The sequence below is a fragment of the Pteropus alecto genome, unplaced genomic scaffold, assembly GCF_000325575.1.
Source record: "Pteropus alecto unplaced genomic scaffold, ASM32557v1 scaffold8, whole genome shotgun sequence".
Lineage (NCBI taxonomy): Eukaryota > Metazoa > Chordata > Mammalia > Chiroptera > Pteropodidae > Pteropus > Pteropus alecto.
In genome coordinates, this window is record NW_006494609.1 from 4,435,664 (window position 1) to 4,458,211 (window position 22,548).

Below are 22,548 nucleotides of genomic sequence, written 5' to 3' on the forward strand. Positions count from 1 at the left end.
GCACCCAGTGTGAGGACATTGGCCGACAGGTGGGGAAACTGAGGTTCGCAGAGGGAAGTGATCTGTTGGATGTCCCACAGTAAAACAGAAGCTGAACCCGGTCTAGAACCCCGGTCTTCCAGGCCATACTCTCGTGACTACACCCTGAGGGCCCTGAGAGGTACTCCCCTCAAGAAATTCCCGACCGCGGGCCTTCCGAGCCCGGAATCTCCCTAGAGTTTGCGCACCGTTGGCACGTAGTAAACTTTCTCCGCAGCTCTGCAGCCGCTACGCGCCACTGGGAGAGAAGGGTGAGAGCAAAGCGAACGCCCAACCCCATCCTAGAGGTAACCTGGAGCCGAGGGATGGCCGCGGGAGGACCCGGCGGGAGTGCACTGGCCCTTTAAGGGGGGGACGGAGCGCATGCGCGTCGCGGGCCGGAGCCGAGCCGGGTGGGCGGTGGGCAGGCAGGGGCCACGGCTGGAGGCAGCTGTGGCCTGGGGCGACCGGAACAGCAGCGGCCCGAGCTTTACCTAGTCGCGGATTCGCGACCTGCGCGTGCACCCCGCGCTCTGCGGGCTGCTCTCCGCGGACTAGCGCAGCTTACGCGCGCCGAGCCTTTATCACTCTCATCCATTCCATCCGCGAGCTGGGGCTGCGCGAGCCTCCGGACTTGCTTTCCCCGCCCCGCTGATCCTTCCTCCACCCCCTTAGCCTGGGCCCCAGGAGCCCAAGCGAACAGCTGCGGAGCATCCTTCGCCCGCCCTGGCCGCGCCACCGCCCATGCTACGGCCAGTTCCGGACAGCAGCCCTGCAGCGGGAGCCCGTCGCTCAGTGACCACAGCCTGGCCCCTGCGCGCCTCTCAAGGCAACCCCGCTGAGCCCCGGGCCCCGGTGCGGGACCCGCGCCCCGCGATGGCCCGGCTGGCGCAGCGCTGCGCCGGGTGCCCGACTTCTGCCCGCTGAGACGCGCCTGGCTGGGGACCGGCTGAGCTTTGGGGCTCCACGCTGCTCCCTTCCCTGTTCTGGGGGCTCCGCCGCAGCTTCCCGGGAGCGAGGGACCAGGGGTCTGAGACAAAGCCCACTTTGTGCGAGGAGTTGGCCGCGGGCGTGGAATGTGCGTGTCGGCGCATGTCCCCTCCCAGCGCCCAGCCAGCTGCGAGTTTTGGCTCCCCAACTCATCGCGGCGAAGAAATCGCGCCCCCTCGCCGCCTTCCAGTCCGGGGATCCCAGCTCAGAGCTGATGCGGCCTGAAGTAGCCTTGGTCTCACCCGCGAGCGCGCGCAGGTGTCAGCGTGCGATATTTTGTAAAGGAAGTTGTTCTATCCAAAACTGGGACCTGGGGAGCCCAGTCGGCGTCAGCACCTGTGCCTTGACCCTCTGTGTGGCCACAGGTCTGAGCTGTCTGGCCTCAGTTTCCCTCCGACTTTCCTCTCTGCAAGCCCAGACTGCTGCCTGTCATTGTTCTCGCTGTCAAATGCGGGTGATTGCTGAAGGCTGCCAAGTTGGGGTGTGTTCTCTTTATGCCGCTTTCCAAACAGAACGAGGCCTCTAAGGCTGACCTGGGACAAGCAACCCCCTTCACCCACCCCCTACTCATATTGAGGCACTGATTTTTTTTCTTTGAGTAGTATTTTATTGTACCGGAGCCACGCCCTAGTTTCTTAAAGGCGCCTTGCACACTGTTTAGCCATGTGTTATAACTACAGCTGGTGTGTGGGAGGCCTCCTGTGAACCATCTATTTTTTTCCTGCTTCCTGATACATTCTTCAACCCCCATCAAGGATTTGGGGATGCCAGGGAAGAAGGTGGTCGGGGGTGGCAGCAGCTGTGCTGCCACCACTGTCGTCGCTGCCGTCCCTTCTGGGGTCAGACGTTTGGAGACCAGCGAAGGAGCCTCAGCCCAGAGAGATGATGAGCCAGAAGAGGAAGGAGAAGAGGACCTACGAGATGGAGGCGTCCCCTTCTTTGTCAACCGGGGTGGGCTGCCTGTGGACGAGGCCACCTGGGAAAGAATGTGGAAACATGTGGCCAAGATCCACCCAGATGGAGAGAAGGTGGCCCAGAGGATCCGTGGGGTGACGGATCTGCCCAAGGTAAGGGTTTCTGTGTTGTTTGGGGGCGGGGGCGGTGGGAGGAGAGGGGGAGGGAATCTTAGAGTTTTCATGACTTTGGGCTGGGAGAGCAAAGCCACACTTCCCTTGGTGGGGTAAGGGACCACTGGTATGGTAAGATTTTAAAAATATAGACGAATCGTACCTGTCCAGAAGAGCTTTCTCTCAGCTGCCATCGAAGTTGTTCTTTGAGGTCCACGTGCCCTGTTTCCAGGAGGCCCTCCTCCATCTTTTTTAAAATGCTCATGTTTTGTGGGCAGGGCAGCAGATTAACGAGTACACTAATGTGGCTTGACATCCTATTTGCTAAGGTGGAGAACTGTGGGCAGAGAGATAATGAATGACTAGGGAAAATCAGGGCTTCATATGTTGAGAAAATATTGTCATATGTTATCTCACTGAATTCTCTGATAGCCTCACGAAGTAAGCGCAGTTTATGGCCCCATTTTCCAGATGGGCAAGATGCAAACTCAAGTTGGAACTCAGGGTTCCACTGCCTGTAAATGGCAGAGCTGGGACACAGTCCCCAGTGTTTGGGTTCCAGGTCCATGCTCTGCTGGACACTAAATCAGGGCAGTTAGAAAGGGCCTGTGGAGAGGGGCAAAGTTAAATAAATTATCTGTGCACAACTGAAACTCCTCCGTGTCGGCCACCTTCGGTTATATCACCCGTGAAGGCTGAGGCAATGTCTCATTCATCTTTGTCTTTCCAAGCCCTCCTGTGTGCCCAGTACAAAACAGGCACTTATATGTGTTTGCTCAATGAAAGAGTGCTTGAGACTTTCTGTGCTGTACAGTGCTATGTGAAAATACACACCTGATTTTTTTTCTTTAATATTTATGGTTAAATTCTCTAACATTTATGGTTAAATTAACCAAATGCAGAGGCCTGAAATCCCCAAAGTAAAGCTCTTTGGACAGAAGTCAGAGCCCAGTGCTTAGTCCTAACTACTCAGGTGAGAAGGAACGGGGCCAGGAAGAGTGGCAGTTAATGTGGTTTAGAAAGAGACGAGTGGCCTGTTTTGTTTTTACCAAGTTATTGATAGAGCCATCGGAAATTGTCTTCTGGGGAAAGGGAATTCGGAGGTTGAAGGTTGAGCAACTGCCCAATATTTCTAAAGGAAATAAAACATGGATTGATTTTGAAGGGCTACACAGCTGCCCTTTGTACTAACGTCGAATAATTTATTTAGCTAATCCACTGTGGTTGGACACTTTCCAATAATTTACTCTTAAAACAAACACTCTGGTAAACACTCTAAAATGTGAATTTGGGGATCTATCTCTGGTTATTTCCTTGATAAATTCCTGGAAGAGAAAATATTGAGTCAAAGGATACAGCCATTGGTCTAGACTGCCTGCCTACCTGCATGAGCTTGAGCAGGCCCCTTCAACCTGTTTTAGCCAAAGTTTTCTCACCTGTCATATGGGGTTGATTGTAGTGAAGATTAAGATGAGAAGATATGTGTTAAAACATTTGACAAACTAAAGCATCAAACTTACAGTGGTTATTGGATGTTCATTACCTTTTTCACGTCTTCATCAGGAAGGGAGGCTAGATTTCACTCAGAGCATTTGTGCCATTGAGGCCAGAGCCCCACACTTCTCCTACCACATGAGCAAGTTGGTGTTTAGTGGATGTCTCTCCAGCCATCTTGTTTATGTCTGAGTCAGGCTATGGAAGAGTGTGAATGGTTCCCTGCTGGACTGTCACCACTCCTAGAGACTGAAAAAGAAATAAATATGCTCATTTGTGACTGGTCTGTCATCCTCAACCTAAATTTATAGGAAAGATGCTGATGTAAGACAGAGCCATTGTCTGTGGGGGTATAGGTGTGTCATGACTGACTAGAGTATGATAGTATGGAAGGAATTTTGTGGGAGGATTGAGAAAATTCGAAACTTTCCCTCCTCAAACCACAATAAAAGTGTTGCAGATAGAAAATCCACCAAGTCTGTGTGGGGTTCCTCCTTGACCTTGGCCCAGAGTAGACAGCAGCCCTACAGTCTGGGAGGCATCAGTGGTTGGATCCCAGGGAACCAGCAGCAGAGCAAACCAACCACTGGGCTGGCCCCTCCCCAAGTGACGCAGTCATTTTTTGCAGAGGTCACAGCATGGTGGGCCCAAGGATGTTTTGTTGAGAAAGCACAATGTTTTAGAAGACCCCTTGAGCCAAAATTTTTAATTGGGAGATTTAAAATTTTTAATTGGGATCACATAAAGATAAAGATTTTGGGCATCTTTTCAGAAAACGAGAAGATCTGGGAACAGAGAACATGTGATCCCACATGGCAGAGGCAGCTGGAGCTGAGTAGTGGTTCCTCCTCACCCAGGCTCCACCACTCAGTCCCAGCCTGCCTTCCTCACTTATGTCACCTGTTTGGTCCCTCCTGGTGGCTGAGTCTGGGATCCGTGCAAGGTAGTGTGATTAAAAGAGAACTCTGCAGTCAGATCCACCACATTCAAATTCTGGTTCTCCCACAATGGCTTATGTGAGGAAGGTATGCAGCCTCCGTGTGCCTTGGTTTCCTCAGCTGTAAAACGAGGATAATAACGATACCCATTCCCAAGGATGTTGGGAGGAATTGGTGAAGTAAAAGCATGTGAAACAGGTGAGCATGAAATTTGTACCTGGCAAATGGAACAAGGCCTGAGGGTGCAGCCACCTCACAGGTGCTTTGGGGAAACATCCTTTAGAAGGATGGTACCAGTATGTTAAGGGGCAGAGTGTCTGAAAGGATCCCAGATCTAGGGACGGTTTATGCTCCTTCAGAAGAATCTCACCTCGATGTTCCAATCTGTCACCACCTAAAAGCTCAGTGGTCACTCATTCCAGACCCAGCTGCTAAAGGTCTTCTGACCGTGGCTCTGACCACAGAGCTCTTGCAAAATACAAATTTGGACTTCGGGGTCCGCACATGCTGACCAGTAACTTTAGCACATGTGAGCAGGAGCTGAACTATGCTTTGTGCCTCACCCTGTTCTAAGGCCTCGACATGAGTGTCTCATTTACACCGTGAGGTTGGTTCTGTCATGGTGCTCATCTGATAAGTGAGGTGTCTGAGGCACAGAGTCGATGCCAGACGGTAAACAGCAGTGCTGGGATTTAGATAGTAATGGTCAGGTTCCGGAGCCAGCTGTCAGCCTCTGTGCTGTCCTGCCTCTTGCATACACATTCAGCTGTAGGCTGTCCCACCTCCCCCAAGCCTCCTAGTGTGCTGGACTGAAATGAACTCCACCAGGGAGGTCTCTGAAAAGAACTCAGAACTTTAGGGGTTCCTGGAGCAAGGGTAACCCTTGGCCTTTGTAGGGGAGAAGGAGTTGTCCCTGAAGAGATCTGGGTAGCTGATATCACTCACCCCTGCTGTACCCCGACCCTTGACAGTAAGGAAGCATTTTCTGGCTCCTGGTTTGGAGGTGGGAGTTGTGGCAAATCCAGTCCTAAATTGATCCTGGTCATTTAGATGTACAGAAACTTGCTTATTTGTTTTTGAGTGAGTGGCTGTATGTATTTACACATGAACATTCAGATGGACGTTGCCTGCAGAGGTAATCAGGAGTTGGCATGAGTCATGGAGCTGGCCAGACAGCTTCTTCCAGCTAAGCTTCAGTGGTGGTGACTTCTGAGGCCCTGCTTGTGAATCCTGGGTCTTTCTTGACTCTTTTAGCGTTGTTTCTCCAAGAGCAGCCAGTAGCTGGGTCCTCTGTCTGAATGGCAGGGGATGCCTTCCTGGGTGCTGTCCGGCCCTGGCCCAGGACTGGATGTGGTGAGCTTAGGCAAAGGACCCTTGGACTGCAGCTCCCTCCTTATCTGGAGTGCCTCAAGGGAGGGCACACTTACAGTCTGCAGCCAAAGCCCCTGGAAATCGCTGGATGCCCTCTCTTGAGAAGTGGAAATGATCTGCCTGCCTCAGGGACCTTCGACCTGAGGAGATCAGGTGCCGTGCTCTTTGAAGGAAATTGCGAAGTAATTCCTCTCCCACCTCCTACCCCATATCCTGACACAGGGGAGGCCAGGCCAGGTCCATCTGGCACAAAGTGTTCGGGCAAAAAAAGGGAACTCCGCCTCCCCATCCCTGGGCTTCCATGGTGGCTATAAGTGATGGCGCCAGTTTGGACAGCTATATGATGTGAAAGGGGAAATAGCTTCTTCCAGACAGAGGTGTCAGCCTGGGGGACTGCCCAGACAGAAAGGAGGGGACTAGTGAGGTGGGGAGAGGAAGTTGAGATAGAGCTCTCTCTCCCAGGCCTTCCCTCCTGCGTCTCAGCCCTTTGGAGTGAGTAGGTGTTTATCAGAGACTGTCCTTGCCCCTTGGCCGTCAGCAGCGCCCCAGACAGTAGTGTGCAGTGATTGCTGTGTGTCACTTCCCTCTGTGTCAGAGCCCCAGCCACGTTATTTAAAAGCCACTGTACTCTGTGGGCTTAGTATCTCACTACAGAGAGAGCCGCCCCCACCCCAGCCCTACCCTGAGTTCACATGGGGCTCCTGCTTTACTCCTTCCCTTCACACACACCCCTACCCACCAGACTGCAGGGGAAGCTCTGTGTGGGCAGGGGGCGAGGCAGGGGCCTCAGGGGAGAGGGTGGGATCTCTCTGTGAGGAGCCTAAGGCCACCTCACAGCTGGCAGTGCTGTTGGCCAAGGGGGAGCCCAGAAGAATGGGACTTGTCCCTGGTCAGGTTCTTCTGCCCAATGAAGTCTAATCTGTAACCCAGAGGACCCCAGCTGATGCTTCTCTTGGCCTCCTTGGCCTTGCTGACTTGTTGCAGCAAACTGCCAGGATTCGGGCTGACCTGGCCAGAGAGGGGACCTGGGCCTCAGGGACCTCCACCTGCACAGTGGAAACCGCCTTGTTCAGGGAACAGCCTTAGAGGTCTGCAGCTTCTGACCTAACTCCTAGCAGCCTGTGGCCTATCAGTTCCCAGTCACTAGAAGGTGCCTGCCCGACACTCCCACCTTTCCCCTTCCTGGACCAGGCACTAGAAAGTCTCTTCTGTTGGGGAGGACTACCCGGTTACCTGGTTACCCTTGCTGCTTACAGGTGTGGAGCTGGCAGGGAAGGGAGGTTTTGAAGGGGAACCAGGGCTCCTGTGCCTCTGCGAAATACCTCCAAAGTGACTAGGCTGTGGCAAGTAGAGCCGCAGCAGAGCCACATGTCCCAGAACATGTTCCTCGTCCTGCTACCACTGGCTTACTCCTCAACAGTCCAGGTTAGCGCTGAAAGGCCTGGTCAGTGTGCCATGATAGAGGCGTGGGTAGTACCTTCTGCCAAGGGTGTGGTCACCCCTCCCTGGAGTGCTCCCCCAGCCCAGGCAGGGTCCTGAGAGTATGGCACACCAAGTAAACCAGCGCTTGAACCAAACGAACCCCATCCGCAAATGCACTTAACCCCAATATCAGAATTCTCGTTAAGCTTTGAAGTTAATGAATATTTTAAATTCAAAACAGTCCACGAGTCAACCTGTGTTTTTCTAAAATTATTAAAGAAACATAAAATTGGAACATCAGCATAAACTCCAAATTGGGAACGCTGTCCAAAGTCAGGTGGGAGAGAAATGGCCTGGAAGGGGTCGCCAGGGAGAACAGCTCCCGGTAGGAGGGAAGTGGGGAGGCCCCCTTGGGGTGTGGCTTCTCTGGGGGCTATTCAGCATTTCAGATGGGCCGGCCTCCCTCTGTGACCAGGGCTCTTTCTTCGTCCCCAGGTCCCCATACCGACTGTGCCTACGTTCCAGCCCTCCACCCCTGTCCCTGAGCGCCTGGAGGCCGTGCAGCGCTACATCAGGGAGCTGCAGTATCCTCCCGGGTCCAGGGTCCTGGTCATCTCTGGCTGGCGTGCTAGTCCAAACGCTGAGTGGGGCTTGTTTGCGGACTGGGCTGGAGAGGTATCAGCAGAGCACCCTCGGTCCGCAACTACATGGGTGCTGTTTGCATAGCGTCTCCATGCCCCTGGCATTAGGCAAGCCCAGCTGGAGTCTGCCTGGGTTTCAGAGGGCCCTGATGAATGCCACACCCCCTCTCTGCCACCCACTTCCTCCTCCATGTGATGGGCAAATGTCTCCTGAGCGGCCTGCTGGTGAGGTCCATGAGCCCAGCAGAGAGAGAGAGAGAGAGAGAGAGAGAGAGAGAGAGAGAGAGAGAGAGAGTGAGAGAGTGGAAGCTCCCTTGGGGCAGTTTAAAAACTAGTAGTGTTAAAGGCAATGTGTACGTAGGATGCAGACGGAGGAGGAAACGGACTTCATACTCCAGGAGGTAACTTCCACATCCTGGAATGTACTCCAGGAGGTAACTTCCACATCCTGGAATTTTTCCCCGGTTCTTCACCTGTTTCTTCCCTGGCAGGAGGCCAGTTGCCCAGCATGAGAAGAGCTGGACCTTCTGAGCCCCATATTCCGTGGTGTCCCTGCTCTGGGCCCCTCGACTCCCTGCGCCCAGCCCAGAGCTCTGTGTTCTGCCCTGCTAGCTGCAGGTGAGGCTGAGATGGAAGGACCAGATCTCGAGCAGGAGAAGAGCCAGGCTGGTTACTGAAAATTGGTTCCAACCCTTCCCTTGCCAGTGGGAAATTGCAGCCTGGAAAGGGGAGACGGTTAGCTCAGAAACAGTACTCAGCAATTTAGCCACAGACCCCCGATTCCAGCTTTCTCCTCTCAGTTCCTGTTGCTTCTCAGCTGGTTGGAAAATGAAGTGCCGTAGAGAGCTGTCCAGAGCTCAGCCATTCTCCCAGCCCTGGCCAGCCTGGCTGCCTGCTCCTCTGCTCTCTTGCTGGAAGGGAAAGCCAGGGAGAGCAAGGGTAGAAGCCGGAGAGGATAACAGAAGGGCCATGTGGGGAAGAAGCAGCACCCTTCTCTCCCCTGCAGACGATCAGGTCTTGAGCATCCTCCAAGATGCTTCTCGAGAATCACTTTATGAGGTCTATACCTAGCCTGCAATCCCTAGGAGAGCTGGGCCCCAGGGCCTGGGGGATGGGGGTGGGGGTGGAGTGGGACACACCTCTTCTAGACCGATCCAGTAAGCCCTTAACCAGCGCCACAGGTACAATCACACAGGGACCCAGTTCTTTGAAATTAAGAAGAGCAGACCCCTCACAGGGTAAGTGTGAGCACACCTTGCCCTTCTGCACCGAGGCTGATGATGCCCCCACTGGTCTGGAGCCTCTGGAAGCTTGTGAGGGTGGAAGCTTGTGAGGCAGGCAGGGCCTCTTTCCAGGGGAGCATGCTAGCAGGGTGTCCTCACTGCACTGCCAAAGTTTCCCCACTGTACACCATGGGGCCCTAAGGATGTCATAAAGAGGGGACTGTGGCCAAGATGAGTAGCCAGGGCTCCGTGGATGAAAAGGGAACCCTAACATCCATGCTGAGCTGGGGGATGATGGATGACCCCCATCTTACCTTGATGATGACAGAGAGTGGTCCCAAGTGGATGTCTATGTATGAGCCTTCTTTTTTTTAATAAGAGGTGGGCCTAGCAAGAGAGAGTTCTCCCCATTTCTTTCCCTGCAGCTGCCTGTGGACTCCCCATTGCAGAGAACTTGTAATAGGGGTCCCACTGGAGAGGGGAGACCCAACTGCATCTCTCACTTTCTGCTCCACCATCTAATGTGTAGACCCCTGGCTGGATTCTCCCCGCAGAAGCCCTGAGGGCAGAGGAGAGTGAGGAGTGAATACCACAGCTGGGTCTGGGGGCTCAGCCTGAAGCTGTCCACAGGCTTAAAACCCCATGTTTTAAAAATTAATGTGAATTTTACATCTTGCTCCACACATAATCTGTCCATGTTTGCTTTCTTCTGAAAAATGCAGTAAATGCTTTTATTAGCTAAATTACTTAATTGCCCCCTTTCCAAGCACCTGGGTGGAATCCAGCCTCCCTCGCCCCAAAAACTTTGCTCTTGTCCTGTGGCTGCTGTGTGCTGGGAGCCCAGCTGCAGCCTCAGTGGAATGGAGAAGTCCAGCACCCTCTTGGGCAAAGCCAATGGCCAGGCTGCATTCCCAGACATGGAGGCAGCATTCAGTGAGAAGGGATGAGCCAGGCCTCAGGAATAGGCTGTCTTAAAGTGGCCTGAATTCTAAGTTCAAGGGCAGGCTGGGGAGTCACCAGGCTAACTGCCCGAGATGCCATGTCCAGGCCTCAAGCAGCTGACCAGCTGTGGGGGAGCAGTTGCAATCAATTACAAGCTTATTACAAGCTCTTTACAAGTCATGCTTAGATTGGGGGTATCTGCCATGCTCTGGAAAGGATGAAATCAATGCCAAGGTCCCCAGGCATCCTTGGCATGCTTTCCCACCAGCCCCTATACCACTATTTGCAGAAGGCCCCCAGTCCAGTAGCTGTCAAAGAGCTGTCTGTGACTACATGCCCCCCATTCATGCTCCTTGCCCCCAGAGGTCTTTGGGGCAGGAGCCTGGGGTGGGATTAGGCAGTGAAAGGGAAAGGAAGGGGCCTTCCTCCTGTCTTCAATGGCTGCCTCTTCTCCCACCCTCTCTGGCCCAGGATGGATGCGGGGGAGGGGACCTGAGCTGAGGCAGCTTGGAGTGGGGGTGGGGAGGTGGGGGGTTGTCTCTTTCTTTCTAGCATTTCTAGTTCACTCACCCTCTCCTGACAGTCCCCTATGGGAAGTGGATGGAGACTGTCCTCATGGTTCTGCCTCCCTTCCCCCCAGGCTGATGGACCTGGCCAAGGAAATGACCAAAGAGGCTCTGCCAATCAAATGCCTGGAAGCTGTGATCCTGGGAATGTATCCTTCCTCAGCCCTGGGAGGCCCGGGAGGGTGCAGGCATACACTCAGCCCCTCTGCGCCCCGGCTTCCTCCTCTGGAAGGAGAAAACCGAGTGGGCTCTCCCAGCTCTCCCAGACATGAACTTAGCCCTACAGTGAAGGGGCTTAAGTGGGGCTCAGTCCCACGTGCCTCAGTTGCTAATTTCCTGGGCTTACTGGGAAGCTCTTTTTGGAGTCTTATGGACAGAGTGACCCTGTTCTCTGAACCCCAAATTAGGGCACATTGTCTCACTAAGGCTTTTGTGCCTTTTCCAAGAACCAAACAGTCTGAGAGAAGCAGGTTGAATATCCAAATGTTGGCATTTCCAGGACATGTTGATTTGTAGAGATGATGGATGGGATCTTTGAAACAGAATTGCCTATTTAATAAAAGCAAATGGTTTTTCAGTCACTCTCACCCAAAGGGCAGCACTGGGGCCTATAGCTGAGCCATCAGGGTAGCAAGGTGGGCAGACAAACCCCCAGCTAGGGCAAGGTGGGGAGGCAGGTATTTACAGCCAGTTCTCTGTCCTAATTGGTCCATTCTTGAGCCCTGCCAATTTTTGTTGTTTTATTATAGAAAATTTTAAGCTTTTATAAACATAGAAAAACATAATAAATCCTATATGCCCAGCACTCAAGTTTTACCAATTCAAGGCCAAATTTGATTCATCTCTGCCCACCCCTCCTATCTCCACCTTTCCCCTAGTAACATAGGCTTCTAAATAATTGCATCTGCCGCCTCTGGTGCAGGCACCTGCCTCTGCGTAAAGAAGGTAAGGGGGAGGGTGGCTTCAACAAGGAGTCCACCAGCTACGACAGGTCGGGAGGAGAACATGGCGGTCAGAGACAAGGAGCACAATTTCTCCAAGGAGGATGTGATCCAAGGGGCCACTGCCCCCTTCCCCTTACACATAGCTGCCTTAAATTACACAGAGAGACGGCAGGGGGTCCCTAGTCCCCTCCCCCAGAGGTCCCAAGCGCTACCCCTTTTGTGGCAATTAGTTTCCCATTTCTAAGAGCCTGACAAGCATTGCCATGTCTAAAGGGCTCTTTGCTGAGACGAGCATGAAGCCAGCCCGAGAACTTCAGGCCACCGCCAGCACCTCCTTCACGACCCCATATTGCTTCTCCTTCAGGAGTCACAGACCAAAGTGGGGCCCCCCACACACATTAAAGGAGGGAGAATGCTCCTCTATCCCCAGACACTCATAGAAGCCAGTCCAGGCAGGATCACTTCATCTCAGAGGCCTTTCAGAGTTTACCTTGTGGCTTGTGGGCAGGTCAGCTCCCATCTGGGAGAGGGACCTCCCCAGTGACCCCACAGCACTGCCACAGCTCCCTCGGTCACTGTGCAAATGGTGGCTGCTTGTACTGAGTGTGTTCCCATGCCTCATCATCTGCCCTCTGAGCTGGTGCCTTGCTCATCTCTGTGTCCTCACTTAATTGCAAGGAGTCAGGTTCAGTAAGCATTGTAATGACTGAGAGCATAGACTTCAGGGTCCTGAATCCTAGCTCTGCCATGTACTTACTGTATGACCCCTTGGTGGCTTCCTCTGCAAAAGGAGATGACTTTAGTACCTGTCTCACAAGGTTGCTGGGACAATTGAATGACAGGGTACATGTAGGTCACTTGGTGTACTATCCTTACGTGGCGTTGACTCCAGGCTTATATCCTATTTATCTCGTTCTGCCCGTTTGCTCAAGAAGAGTTTTATCAAGTAACTGTTATGTGCTCGCCTCTGTGCTGGGCGCCAGAGATACAGCAAAGAACAGGACAGACAAGGTCTTTGTTTTTAGCATTTGACCTTCTAGCTGAGGAGACAGAAAATAAACAAGTAAACACAGAAATAGGTAAAATAATTACAGATTGTCCGAGTATGCCATGGAGGGAATAAAGAGTAAAGCAGACTGACTTTAGAAAGGGAGGTCAGTGGTGACGGCCAAGCCTAAGTCATGAGAAGGAGGCAGCCAAGGGGGGTGGGGGATAGCCCTCTGGTTAGAGGGAAGAGCTAGCGCAGAAGGTCCTCAGGTGGGAAATCCAGGTGGATGGAGAGGTGGAGCAAGTGGGGCGAGCCAGGTAAGAGGCTGGAGTGGGCCGCTGAGCCAGGCAGTTTTGGCCTCCTAGGCCATAAACGAGCTTGGTTTTATTTGCAAGGCGATGGGCAGTATGTGTATGGGGGCGGGGGCGGGGGGAGGGGGAGGAAATGTATGTGTAAGAGAGAAAGACAATGTGAGAACATGTCTGAGAGGTTATAGGAGTGAGGAGGAATGTGCATATGTGACAGAAGGGAAGAACGAGAGAGGGAGAAGGGTGGTGGCCGACAGCAGGCCTCTCATCCTTCCTTCAGCCCTGAGGACCCTGGAGAGCCTTGCAGTTTGGGGTGAGGGACTCACTGTTAACTATCATTTTGTAGCCTTGCTCAGCATCATGGCAGCAACCACTGATCACTGAGTCCTGCCTCCTAGAGATTCAGTTTACTGAGCATTCGCTGTACCCCAGGCTCAACACTAGACTGCAGGACATGGAATTAAGCCAGACTCGGTGCCTGCATTCAGGAGCCTCAGTCTAGGAGTCCATCGCACAGCCTCTCCCTGGGGTGGGGTATCCTAGGCTGCCCCTGCTGCTGGCTCAGTGCCTCTCCCTGGCTGGTTCCTTAGCTGGGCTGATGTGGCCAGTTACCTCACCAACAGCATGCCCACCCTGGAACGCTTCCCCATCAGCTTCAAGACCTACTTCTCAGGGAACTACTTCCGCCATATTGTGCTGGGGGTAAACTTCGGGGGCCGCTATGGGGCCCTGGGCATGAGCCGGCGGGAGGACCTGATGTACAAGCCGCCGGCCTTCCGCACACTTAGCGAGCTCGTGCTGGACTACGAGGCTGCCTACAGCCGCTGCTGGCACGTGCTGAAGAAGGTAAAGCTGGGCCAGTGCGTGTCCCACGACCCACACAGTGTGGAGCAGATCGAGTGGAAGCACTCCGTTTTGGACGTTGACAGGCTGGGCCGCGAGGACTTCCGCAAGGAGCTGGAGCGGCATGCCCGCGACATGAGGCTCAAGGTCAGTGTGGGCTCCGGGATGGCCCATGTGCATCAAGGCCCTCTGCCCGGGTGTGGAAATGGAAGGGCTGCCGCTTCCCAGTGGGACATTCTTCTGGGGAGCGCCACCATCCCCTGACCCCGTTCCTCACCCCCCAGCCCCCGAGCCAAGGTGGTATGAGGATCAGGGGAAATGACAGGTGGGAAGTTTCAACACTCATTGCTCGAAGGTCTGTGCAGTTTAGACAGTCCTCAGGTGGGCAGACCAGGGAAGGCTCCGGAAGGTGGCGGCAGGCTAGCTGGTTTGGGGAGAGGGTAGGCCTTGGACACATGAAGGGCGGAGATGCGACACTCCAGGTGAGGGGACTGTGAGTAAAGATCCGCTGGTGGGGAACTGTGACTGGTCTGGAAAGAATGGAAGTAGCCCCCCTTACCCCTAGCCCTCCCCCACCCAATCCAATAAAGAAGGACAGGAAGAAGTCAGAAAAAGGAAGTCAGACCATGGGAAGACAATGAGATGGTTGTTCTTTATCCCTCTTTTCCACCCCCAGTGAGCAGGAGGGGGAGGGACTGCTGTCCTCTGAGCAGGTAGGCTAAGCTGATGAGAAGTTTGCCCCCAAACCTTACGGTGGGCAGAATCTCGGCCTCTCCCTGGGATCCCCTGGACTGGGGGGGTGCCTCCCCTGGGGCCTGCCAGGACCCCTCCTGGGTGCTCAGCCCCTCCTTATTGCTTGGTCACTGCTGTGCTGTGACTGCCCCTCCTGCCACCACCACACCTTGGCACATTCACATCCGCTGTGCTCCCCACAGCCCTGCCCTGGGAGGCCCTGCCCTGCCAGCCTCTAGGCCAGGGCCTTATGGGGTGACAGCACCTTCCTCCAGGGCAGAAGTAGGCTGCAGCCAGCCTGCCACTCTTAAGTCCTGCTCTCCTCTGCTCCTAGCTGGCCCTCCCCATGCAGCTCTGGTTGCCCAGCTCCCCAACTCCTGCTGCTGGAGTATTATTGTGTCTTCAGGGGAGCAGGTTGGATCCAGAATTAGAGCCAGGTGACCTAGTCTTTAAGGCTGTGATTCCCAATCTGGTGCTAAGGTATCCCCATGTTATTTACCCCTCTTTAGCACCCCCATGTAAAAACATGTACTCCATCTTTTAAAAAATAAGCTGACCGTGCTGCATAAAAGATAATTCATTTGCTTTTTTCATTTTTTCTTAATCAGAGACATAGCGACCAGTCTGAGATTCTATTTGGCTTGAGATAACCAGTGTCACCCTTAGGGCTGGTAGGACCCCAGCCTAAAGTTCAGACATGGGCTGCTTCCCCAGCTGGCACATCTGCCTGGCATGGACAAAAATCCCTTTTCTTGGGGGCCTCTTACGCTACCTCAAAAGCTCAGTGACTTCCCCATGCAGCCACGCTATTTCAGGGCCACCCTGGGATTGGGCAGCTCTGCTGCAGAACCCCTGCCCTGGCAGCTTTAGTGCCTGGAAACAGGTTCGGGAAGACCTGGAGATAAGGCAGAGCAGTTGCTTGAGCTTCCCAGGTCGTGCCCGGGGCAGGACAGGCTCTGGGGCGGCCCTGGAGTGAGTCTTTGTTTCTTCTTCCCCACCAAGATTGGCAAAGGGACCGGCCCTCCCTCCCCCACCAAGGACAGAAAGAAGGATGTGTCCTCCCCTCAGCGGGGCCAGTCCAGCCCCCACCGCAGGAACAGCCGCAGCGAAAGGAGGTGAGGGGCGGGTCAAGCCTGGGGGGCTGGGAAAAGGCTCTTTTCCTCTCATCTCCTCGCTCTTCTCATTCCCACCCTCTTTTTCTGCCCCCACCTGAGGGAGGCGATTTGTGATGGTGGGTTTGTGTATTTATGTGTTGACATCTCCCAGCAGCAATTGAGTCTTATTTCCCCAGAGAAAACCACACTCACTGGTCCACTGTGTGGGGCCCCGGTGCTGATCAGGAGGCCCCGAGAGAAGGTCTGAAGCAAAGCTTATGTGGGAGGGAGGGCAGGAGGGGCGGCCCCTGCCACACAGTGAGTTCTCCCATGTTGCTGGGGAAGGTATGAACATCGGATGGTAGCTGGCGGAAGGCTTTGAACATAACTTTTGCCCCTGCAAGTCTGCAGTTTTTGCCACTATCTAGAGTGCAGAAATCCCATTAAAATGCCAGGCTGTGCCTCCGAGTTGTCCTACATGTCAGTCCAGCTGTTACTTTCAGCATCATTCTCATCCAGGAGCCACCTCTCCGGTGTGGTTCAAGGGCACCAAGTAGGCCTCCAATATCCAGCATCATTCACTCTGATCTAGGAGGCTTTTTACAGAGAACAGAGTCCCTGCACAGCGATTTACACATTAAGCTTTCACAGCCAGTTGCAGCCAGATTTGCCGACCTCCCATAAAGAGCAGGAACATCTAAGAGATCGCAGGGAGCACGCTCAGGACAGCACAGGCGGCCAGGATTCCAGAAACACACTTCCACAGGGATGTTACTGCTGCGTTTGGGGCGTCTTGGAGTATAGAGGGGGAAGCCATCAGGGGCGACCACCACTGACTCCTCTCCCCCACTCCTTGATGGACCACTCATCCTTCCCCTCCTCTGCTCTCTCCTCCCTGCAGGCCTTCGGGTGAGAAGAAGCCTTCTGAGCCCAAAGCCATGCCAGACCTCAACGGGTACCAGATCCGGGTATAAGGCGAGGTGGGCAGCAGCAGCCCAGCCTCACCCACTTCTGGGGGCCAGGATCTGCCTGCCAGAACCAGCCTGGCTCTTGGGGAAGGAGGGGCTGGTGAGAGGCCAGGGAGAAGGGCAGCAGGAAGAGTGTGTTCCAGCCCAGCTACCCAAGCTATTGCCTCTCCCACTGGACCAAGCTCCCTAACTTTGGGCTGCGAAGCAGTTAGTATTTTATTTGGAGTTTGTAACTTGACAACTAAAGTTTACGAGATTTTGAAAACTGTTGGATCTGCCAATGACTGGCAGGCCAGTGCTTAGAAGATATAACTGCCATGGGGCTGGGTGAGGAGGGGTTGCTGGTTCTGCTGGTGCCCCTGGCCCTGGCATCTGGGATTTGGGTCCGTCCCATGTATGAGAACTGTCCCGGCCCACCAGGCCTGGGGCAGGACGGGAGAGGGGTGGAGGTATTTCTTCACTTCCACCTGCCCCGGAGGCATCTTGACCCAGGGAAAGGGAAGCGTGGTATGAAGCATTCTGGGAGAGGTCTGTGTGGCCCATGTCAGGAGCTTGACACAGGCCACATCTACTCAAGAGCAGGCCCCCATGGCCCAGGAGAGCTCTCACGCCCTTGTGGCCCCATGGACAAACAGTGCCGTGGACTGACACGGCCCACTGGCACGCCCTGTGAGGGGGGCTGTAGGGAAGCCCAGGAGAGAACCACTGGGGGATGAGTTCCCAGGCCCCTACCTCATCTTGCTTAGCCCAGCTCTGCCCGTTGCTGAAACTGGGGCTCCCTGCAGAGGGGCTCGGCTTTGCGAGGGCCCAGACTTTACACTGGATTCAGTGTGACTGTGGGGGTTGAGCAGAGCTGGCATGTCCAGGAACTGTGGCTGGGGACAGGGTGGGACACTCACGCCTGGGTCTGTTCCCAGGCAGTCCTCGGGGGTTAGGCACTACTCCGCCCCCTTTACCATCACCTCAGCCCTAGCTGTGGAAATGAAGACCAGACCAGGGAGGTTTGTGTCCCAGGCTCACCTCTCCTCATTTAGTAGCCTGTTTAGGTTTGGGGGTCCCAGTGATGATCAGGCTGTTGCATATGACTCATCAGGGAAGAACATGAACAGCTGGAGTCAGCGCAGCCTGCCCATCACGCAGGAGAGACCTGGAAGGCAGGTGACAGGTCGTAGAGAGGTTGGTGGGACTGAGGGAAGGTTCTGGAGGTTCACACAACAAGGGAGTGTAAGGAAAGGGTGCAGTGTGGCCCCTGAATTGGGGCAGAGCCCAAGAACTGAGGGGTGTAAGTGAGAAAAGGATGCGGGGGAGAGTTTAGCATCAGGCTGCCTTTGGGAGTAGTGAGTTTCCTGTTGCAGGAGGTAATCAAGCAAAGACTAGATGGCTACTTGTCAGGAAGCTTTTGAGAGGATTCAGATTATGGAAGGGTAGCTGAACGGGAAGCCCATTAAGCTTTCTTTTTACTAAGAGGCTAAGATTCAGCCAGGGGCAGTTATCTGTAAGACTGCACAGGGGCTGGGAGCTTGGAAAAGGGAGGATTAGAACTAGAGTTGTAAACTCAAATGCGTTACAGGGCCAGGCAGATGATTAAAAGGAGCACTGCAGGGCTGGGTAGGGACTGCAGCAAACTAAGAGGGCATACACCCCATTAAAGGGGCCACTGCTGCTTAGCTGCTCAGAGTATAAGCTCTGCATTGCCAGATTGTCTGATTTTTTTCAGAGGCCAAAACTCTGAATTTTTTTTATGTGAAATATCCTGATTTTTAAATGTTGGCAATCAGTTCAGGAAATTTAAAAAACCAACACGAAGAGAAAAAGCCAGTTTGTAATCTCTGAAGTAGAGAGAACTTGTGCTGGGAAGAAGCCCACTGATATGCTTTGAGGTGGGAACTATGGAAAGTTCCAGGCTTCCCAGAGTAGGCTGGGCCACAACAGGGGCCTCACTGCTGAGGCTCCCAGAGTGGGCAGTGGCCCCATGTTCATCCTCCTCATTCTCCCTGCAGACCAGAGACATACCAGAGATGCCCTGGCCTTGTCCCGTCACCAGAGGAGGTGGAGTGGAGTGGAGAGAGTATGTTCTCAGCCTGCCAGGGAGATGGATGGTGCATGGGAAGCAAGGAAAGAGGGAGGGAGACAAGGTGCCTTTGCTGATGCCCATTGGTGAAGGCACCAAGGTCTGGCAGCTCTTCAAACCAGCAGCTCTTGGCCCAGAGCAAGGCCCAGCAGGGTGACCAGTTGGTCAGTCCCTTGGGTTCCTCGTGGGTCACTAGGCCCTGGGGAGGTGCTTTACCTGTCCCCTGGGCAACACTCGACCAGATCAATCCAAGACCCATTGTAACTCCTGACTCACCATCCCATCCCATCCCAGTTTTCAGGGAGTGGGGGGGTGGTCCCCATGTTCCCACATTCACCTGAGGCAGAGATGGCTCACTTTTGGGAGGCATGAGGCTGAAAGTGAGGGCTTTCGTGGATCTAGATAAGGGTGCCTCGTACAGACCGCTCATCATCAGAGACGGGGACCCAGGCGCCCCTGTGGACCACCGGGCTAGAAGGGAAGAGATGTAAAAAGGAGCTGGGAGCTTGGGTCAGGAAAACATGGGGAAGCTGCTCTTACTACAGGAGCCTAGAAGGATGCTCCAACACGCAGGTTCCTTCCCCAAAACCCTCTGGAGAAAGAAGCAGAATGAAGTCCCAACTCTCATTGCTGTCTGCGAGGGAGGGAGCTGATCACCTCAAGCTGATAATCCCCAGGCACTCCCCATCCTAGCTGAGACCTTGGGCCTGTGGAGACCACCACAGGCTACAGTGGTGCTTTTTAATTTATTTTTAGCTTTTTCATATGTAGCAACCCCTCCTCCCCTCCTGGGCATGTTTACACAGGCTCTGCTCCCTGGGCTGGCCTGGCTGCAGAGTTTCTGGGGAGGCAGAGAGGCAGGGATTTTGGGGCCTTAGTCACCATCCTCAGTATCACCTCATCTCATTTCCTGTGAGGGACAGGGGTCTGGCTCCACCTCACTCAGGACTACCTTCCAGCTCTCAGCCTGGGCTCCTCTGCCCCTAGGGTGGGGGCTGCTAGCTGAGGAAGGGTCAAGGTGAGGTCAGAGAAAGCTGCTGGATGAAGGTGGGTCAGGATGGGGTGTGATTGCTTCCCAAAGCATGATTCCTTGCACTTGGTGCTGGGTCAGAGTGCTGGGAAGCTGGATTTAGAGAGCCTGCCCACCCACCCACCTGCCCATCCTCTCCTTCCCATGGCCTCAACACATAGTCACCCTCACCCATCGTGCCAGCCACTCCATCCTTCCTGGGCCTGGCCAAGTGGGGAGAGCAGTTGCCACAGCCCCAGGTGCAATGATGAAGCCTAAGGCCAGGGTTCTGAGGAGCAGAGGGCCCAGAGGGGCCATGTCTGCTTTCTGGCCCTCTCTGTCAACTCATGCCCCACCCCTTCCAGCTGGGACTTGTCTTCCTGGCTCTGGAACAGGTCTAATTCTGGCTAGTAACCCGCCCGGAGGCCTGTGTGCACCTGGGTCTCCTGCCTGGGTTGTTCTCTAGTTTAGCTACAGCAGCATCCCCAGGCCCTCCCTGGCCTCGGCGTGCAGGGAGGTGTGAGCTGGGCCAGCATATTGACTGCATTCTTCGTGTCAGAGCTCCAGTGTTGACATCCCCATTTCCCTTGTTCCTGGGAGAAATCTGTGTGAAGGGCAGGGAGGTCCTTGGAGGAGTATGGGGTGGGAGCGGGGAGGTCTGCCCCAGGCCAGGCCTGGCTGTGGTGGTGCTAGCTGTAGGTCTATCTGCACTGACCCCTGTCGCCCCATCTCGGTGCTTCAGAGTCCCAAGTATCCCTCTTCCTTCAAATTCGAGGAAAGAAGAGACTGGGCGTGCTTGGCCCTGGGCCCGGTGAGGGCTGACTGCCCCCTCCCTCGAGTTTGTGTTGGGCTATGTGTTGTTCTAGATTTTGTTCTTTCTCCTCTTCTCATATCAGTATTGCACCTCCCCTTTTCACTTTTACACTTTGTCTCATTCTTGTTCTCACTTTTCTTCCGAAATGAATAAAGCCTCCCAGCTCTGGTTCTGTGGGCTGGACAGAAACCATGACATGTAAGCGTTGTCTCCTTTCCTCTAGAAGCTGGGGCTGGAGTCCACCCCAGTCACACCGCCAACCTCAGCAGCTCCAGGAACAACCTGACCAGAGGTGAGGGGAGCCCCAAACCAGCCAGCAGGAAACCTCGCAGCCCTTGCAGTCATGACAGAACTTCTGGGCTCCCAGACTGTCCCCCTCAGCCTGCTATAAGCCATGCAGCTCTTGGTAATCCTAATCTGGGAGGTCTTTCCTGCTGGCTGTAAATGAACCCCTTCTCTCTCACATAGCCAGCTTGGTCCCCAGAGGCCAGAGTCTGCTCCCAGGATACATTCCAGAGCCCTGCTTCTATCCTAGTCCCTAGCAGTCCATCGGGAACAGAAGAGGGTGAATGTTCTCCCTGGAGATGAAGTTATTTCAGGAAACCATAGCAACAGGGATCTGAAGTCCCTTCTCATCACAGTTACCCGTGCAGAATCTATGGTGGTTAAAGCCACAGTTTTGGAAACACGTCTGGTTTCATCCATTACCCCTCGCTCTGCATCATTCCTCCAGCCCTGGACCTCTTCCCACACTTTAAGACAAGCCCAAACAGTTGCAAGCAACTTGCACAGAAATATCTTTTAGACCCTATAGCATTTTTCACCCTTAACCCTTCTTCCTCACTCCCCTGCTCTTTCATTCAGCTTGAGAGCAAAATCTAGATTTAAAAAGAGAGATAAGATATTTCCTATTTCTTATCCCAGCTAATCCCCACAAAGCCCTAACTAGAAGTGCAGTTTAGCACAGCAAGACCTCCATTTTCAGTAGTGTGGTGGTGACGTGTGGCAGCTGGGGTAAAGAGGGGTGGTCCATTGGAATCCAGGAATGTCTAGGACTGCACACCATTAAAGAGGCAGTTTTGTTATGTACAGGCTCATTTAAATGCAGTTTAACACCAAAAAAGGGCCTTTCAGTAAAGGTAACCAGAATTGGGGACTAACTTGGATTATACACTTTTACAGAAAGGCAGCGTTGTAATTTACACAATCAAGTCCAGCTAAAATACCCAATAAAGAGTCTTGTAGGTGGGCTTCCGTGAGGTGGACAGTGGGCCCCTGGGTTGCTCTCTTGTGCAAATGAGGGCTGGGTAAGAGCTGAGCGAGAATCTGTCATCAGTCAAGCAGGCTCATCGTAGTAATGCCTGACCACTCAGAACTGATATGGAGGTAAATATCATGGACTCTAGGAGGATCAGAACCCACCTTACTGGGGGTTACCTGATTTCCTGCTGCCTTTTTATTTTTTCAGGCTCATAGCATGTGCCTGCCTAATTTAGGCACATGATTGATTTAGGTTAGACCTTTGGATGAAGGTAGCGCTTCTCAGAGCCCTGAACATGAAGAGGTTGAAGCTCTGCCACCCCATCTGCCAGGATCCGACATCTTGACCACATGTAGAAGGCAGTGGTGACAGAAGTGGTGGTCATACCAAAGACTGGCCCAGATGCAAGCTGCCTGGTAATCCTTAGCATTTGCCAAGGGGGTGAGGGGACCAGCTGCTGAGGCCTGGCAGGTGGTAGAGATGGGCCACTTCAGGTCAGCTGGAGGGGCAGTCCTCTGAGGGCAGCCCACTTGGCAATATGTCCTCCCTCGAACCTGCAGCCAGAAAGGATGTGGTTGTGAGAAAAACAAAACCTCCAACAATTTAAGCGTAGACACCACTCCTCTCCACAGCTGCGTGAAGCCTCAGGCCTTAATTAGGAACACAGGAACTGACTAGGGAGACTTCCAGAAGGCAGAGTTCCCTTCAAAACAATGTACATTAAGTTCACATTCTCCTAAACTAGACAAGAGCTGCACCCTACCGGGCTCTCATCTGGCTGGCCCTTGCCGGGAACAATTTGTTTTTTGGGTTGTTTTTTCTCTCTTCCTTCTTTCCTCCCCGT

At 53.8% G+C, this 22,548-nt stretch overlaps 1 protein-coding gene across 1 annotated transcript; it reads left to right on the forward strand.

Moving 5' to 3' along the window:
• Positions 1-411: 411 nt before the first annotated feature.
• Positions 412-20,638, forward strand: VASH1 (vasohibin 1). The gene is made up of 7 exons (XM_006925472.3): positions 412-2,075; positions 7,796-7,884; positions 9,123-9,179; positions 10,747-10,821; positions 13,521-13,902; positions 15,490-15,602; positions 16,483-20,638. The coding sequence occupies exons 1-7, from the start codon at positions 1,773-1,775 to the stop codon at positions 16,553-16,555; spliced, it is 1,092 nt and encodes a 363-aa protein (XP_006925534.1). The 5' UTR covers positions 412-1,772; the 3' UTR covers positions 16,556-20,638.
• The last annotated feature ends 1,910 nt before the right edge of the window (positions 20,639-22,548 follow it).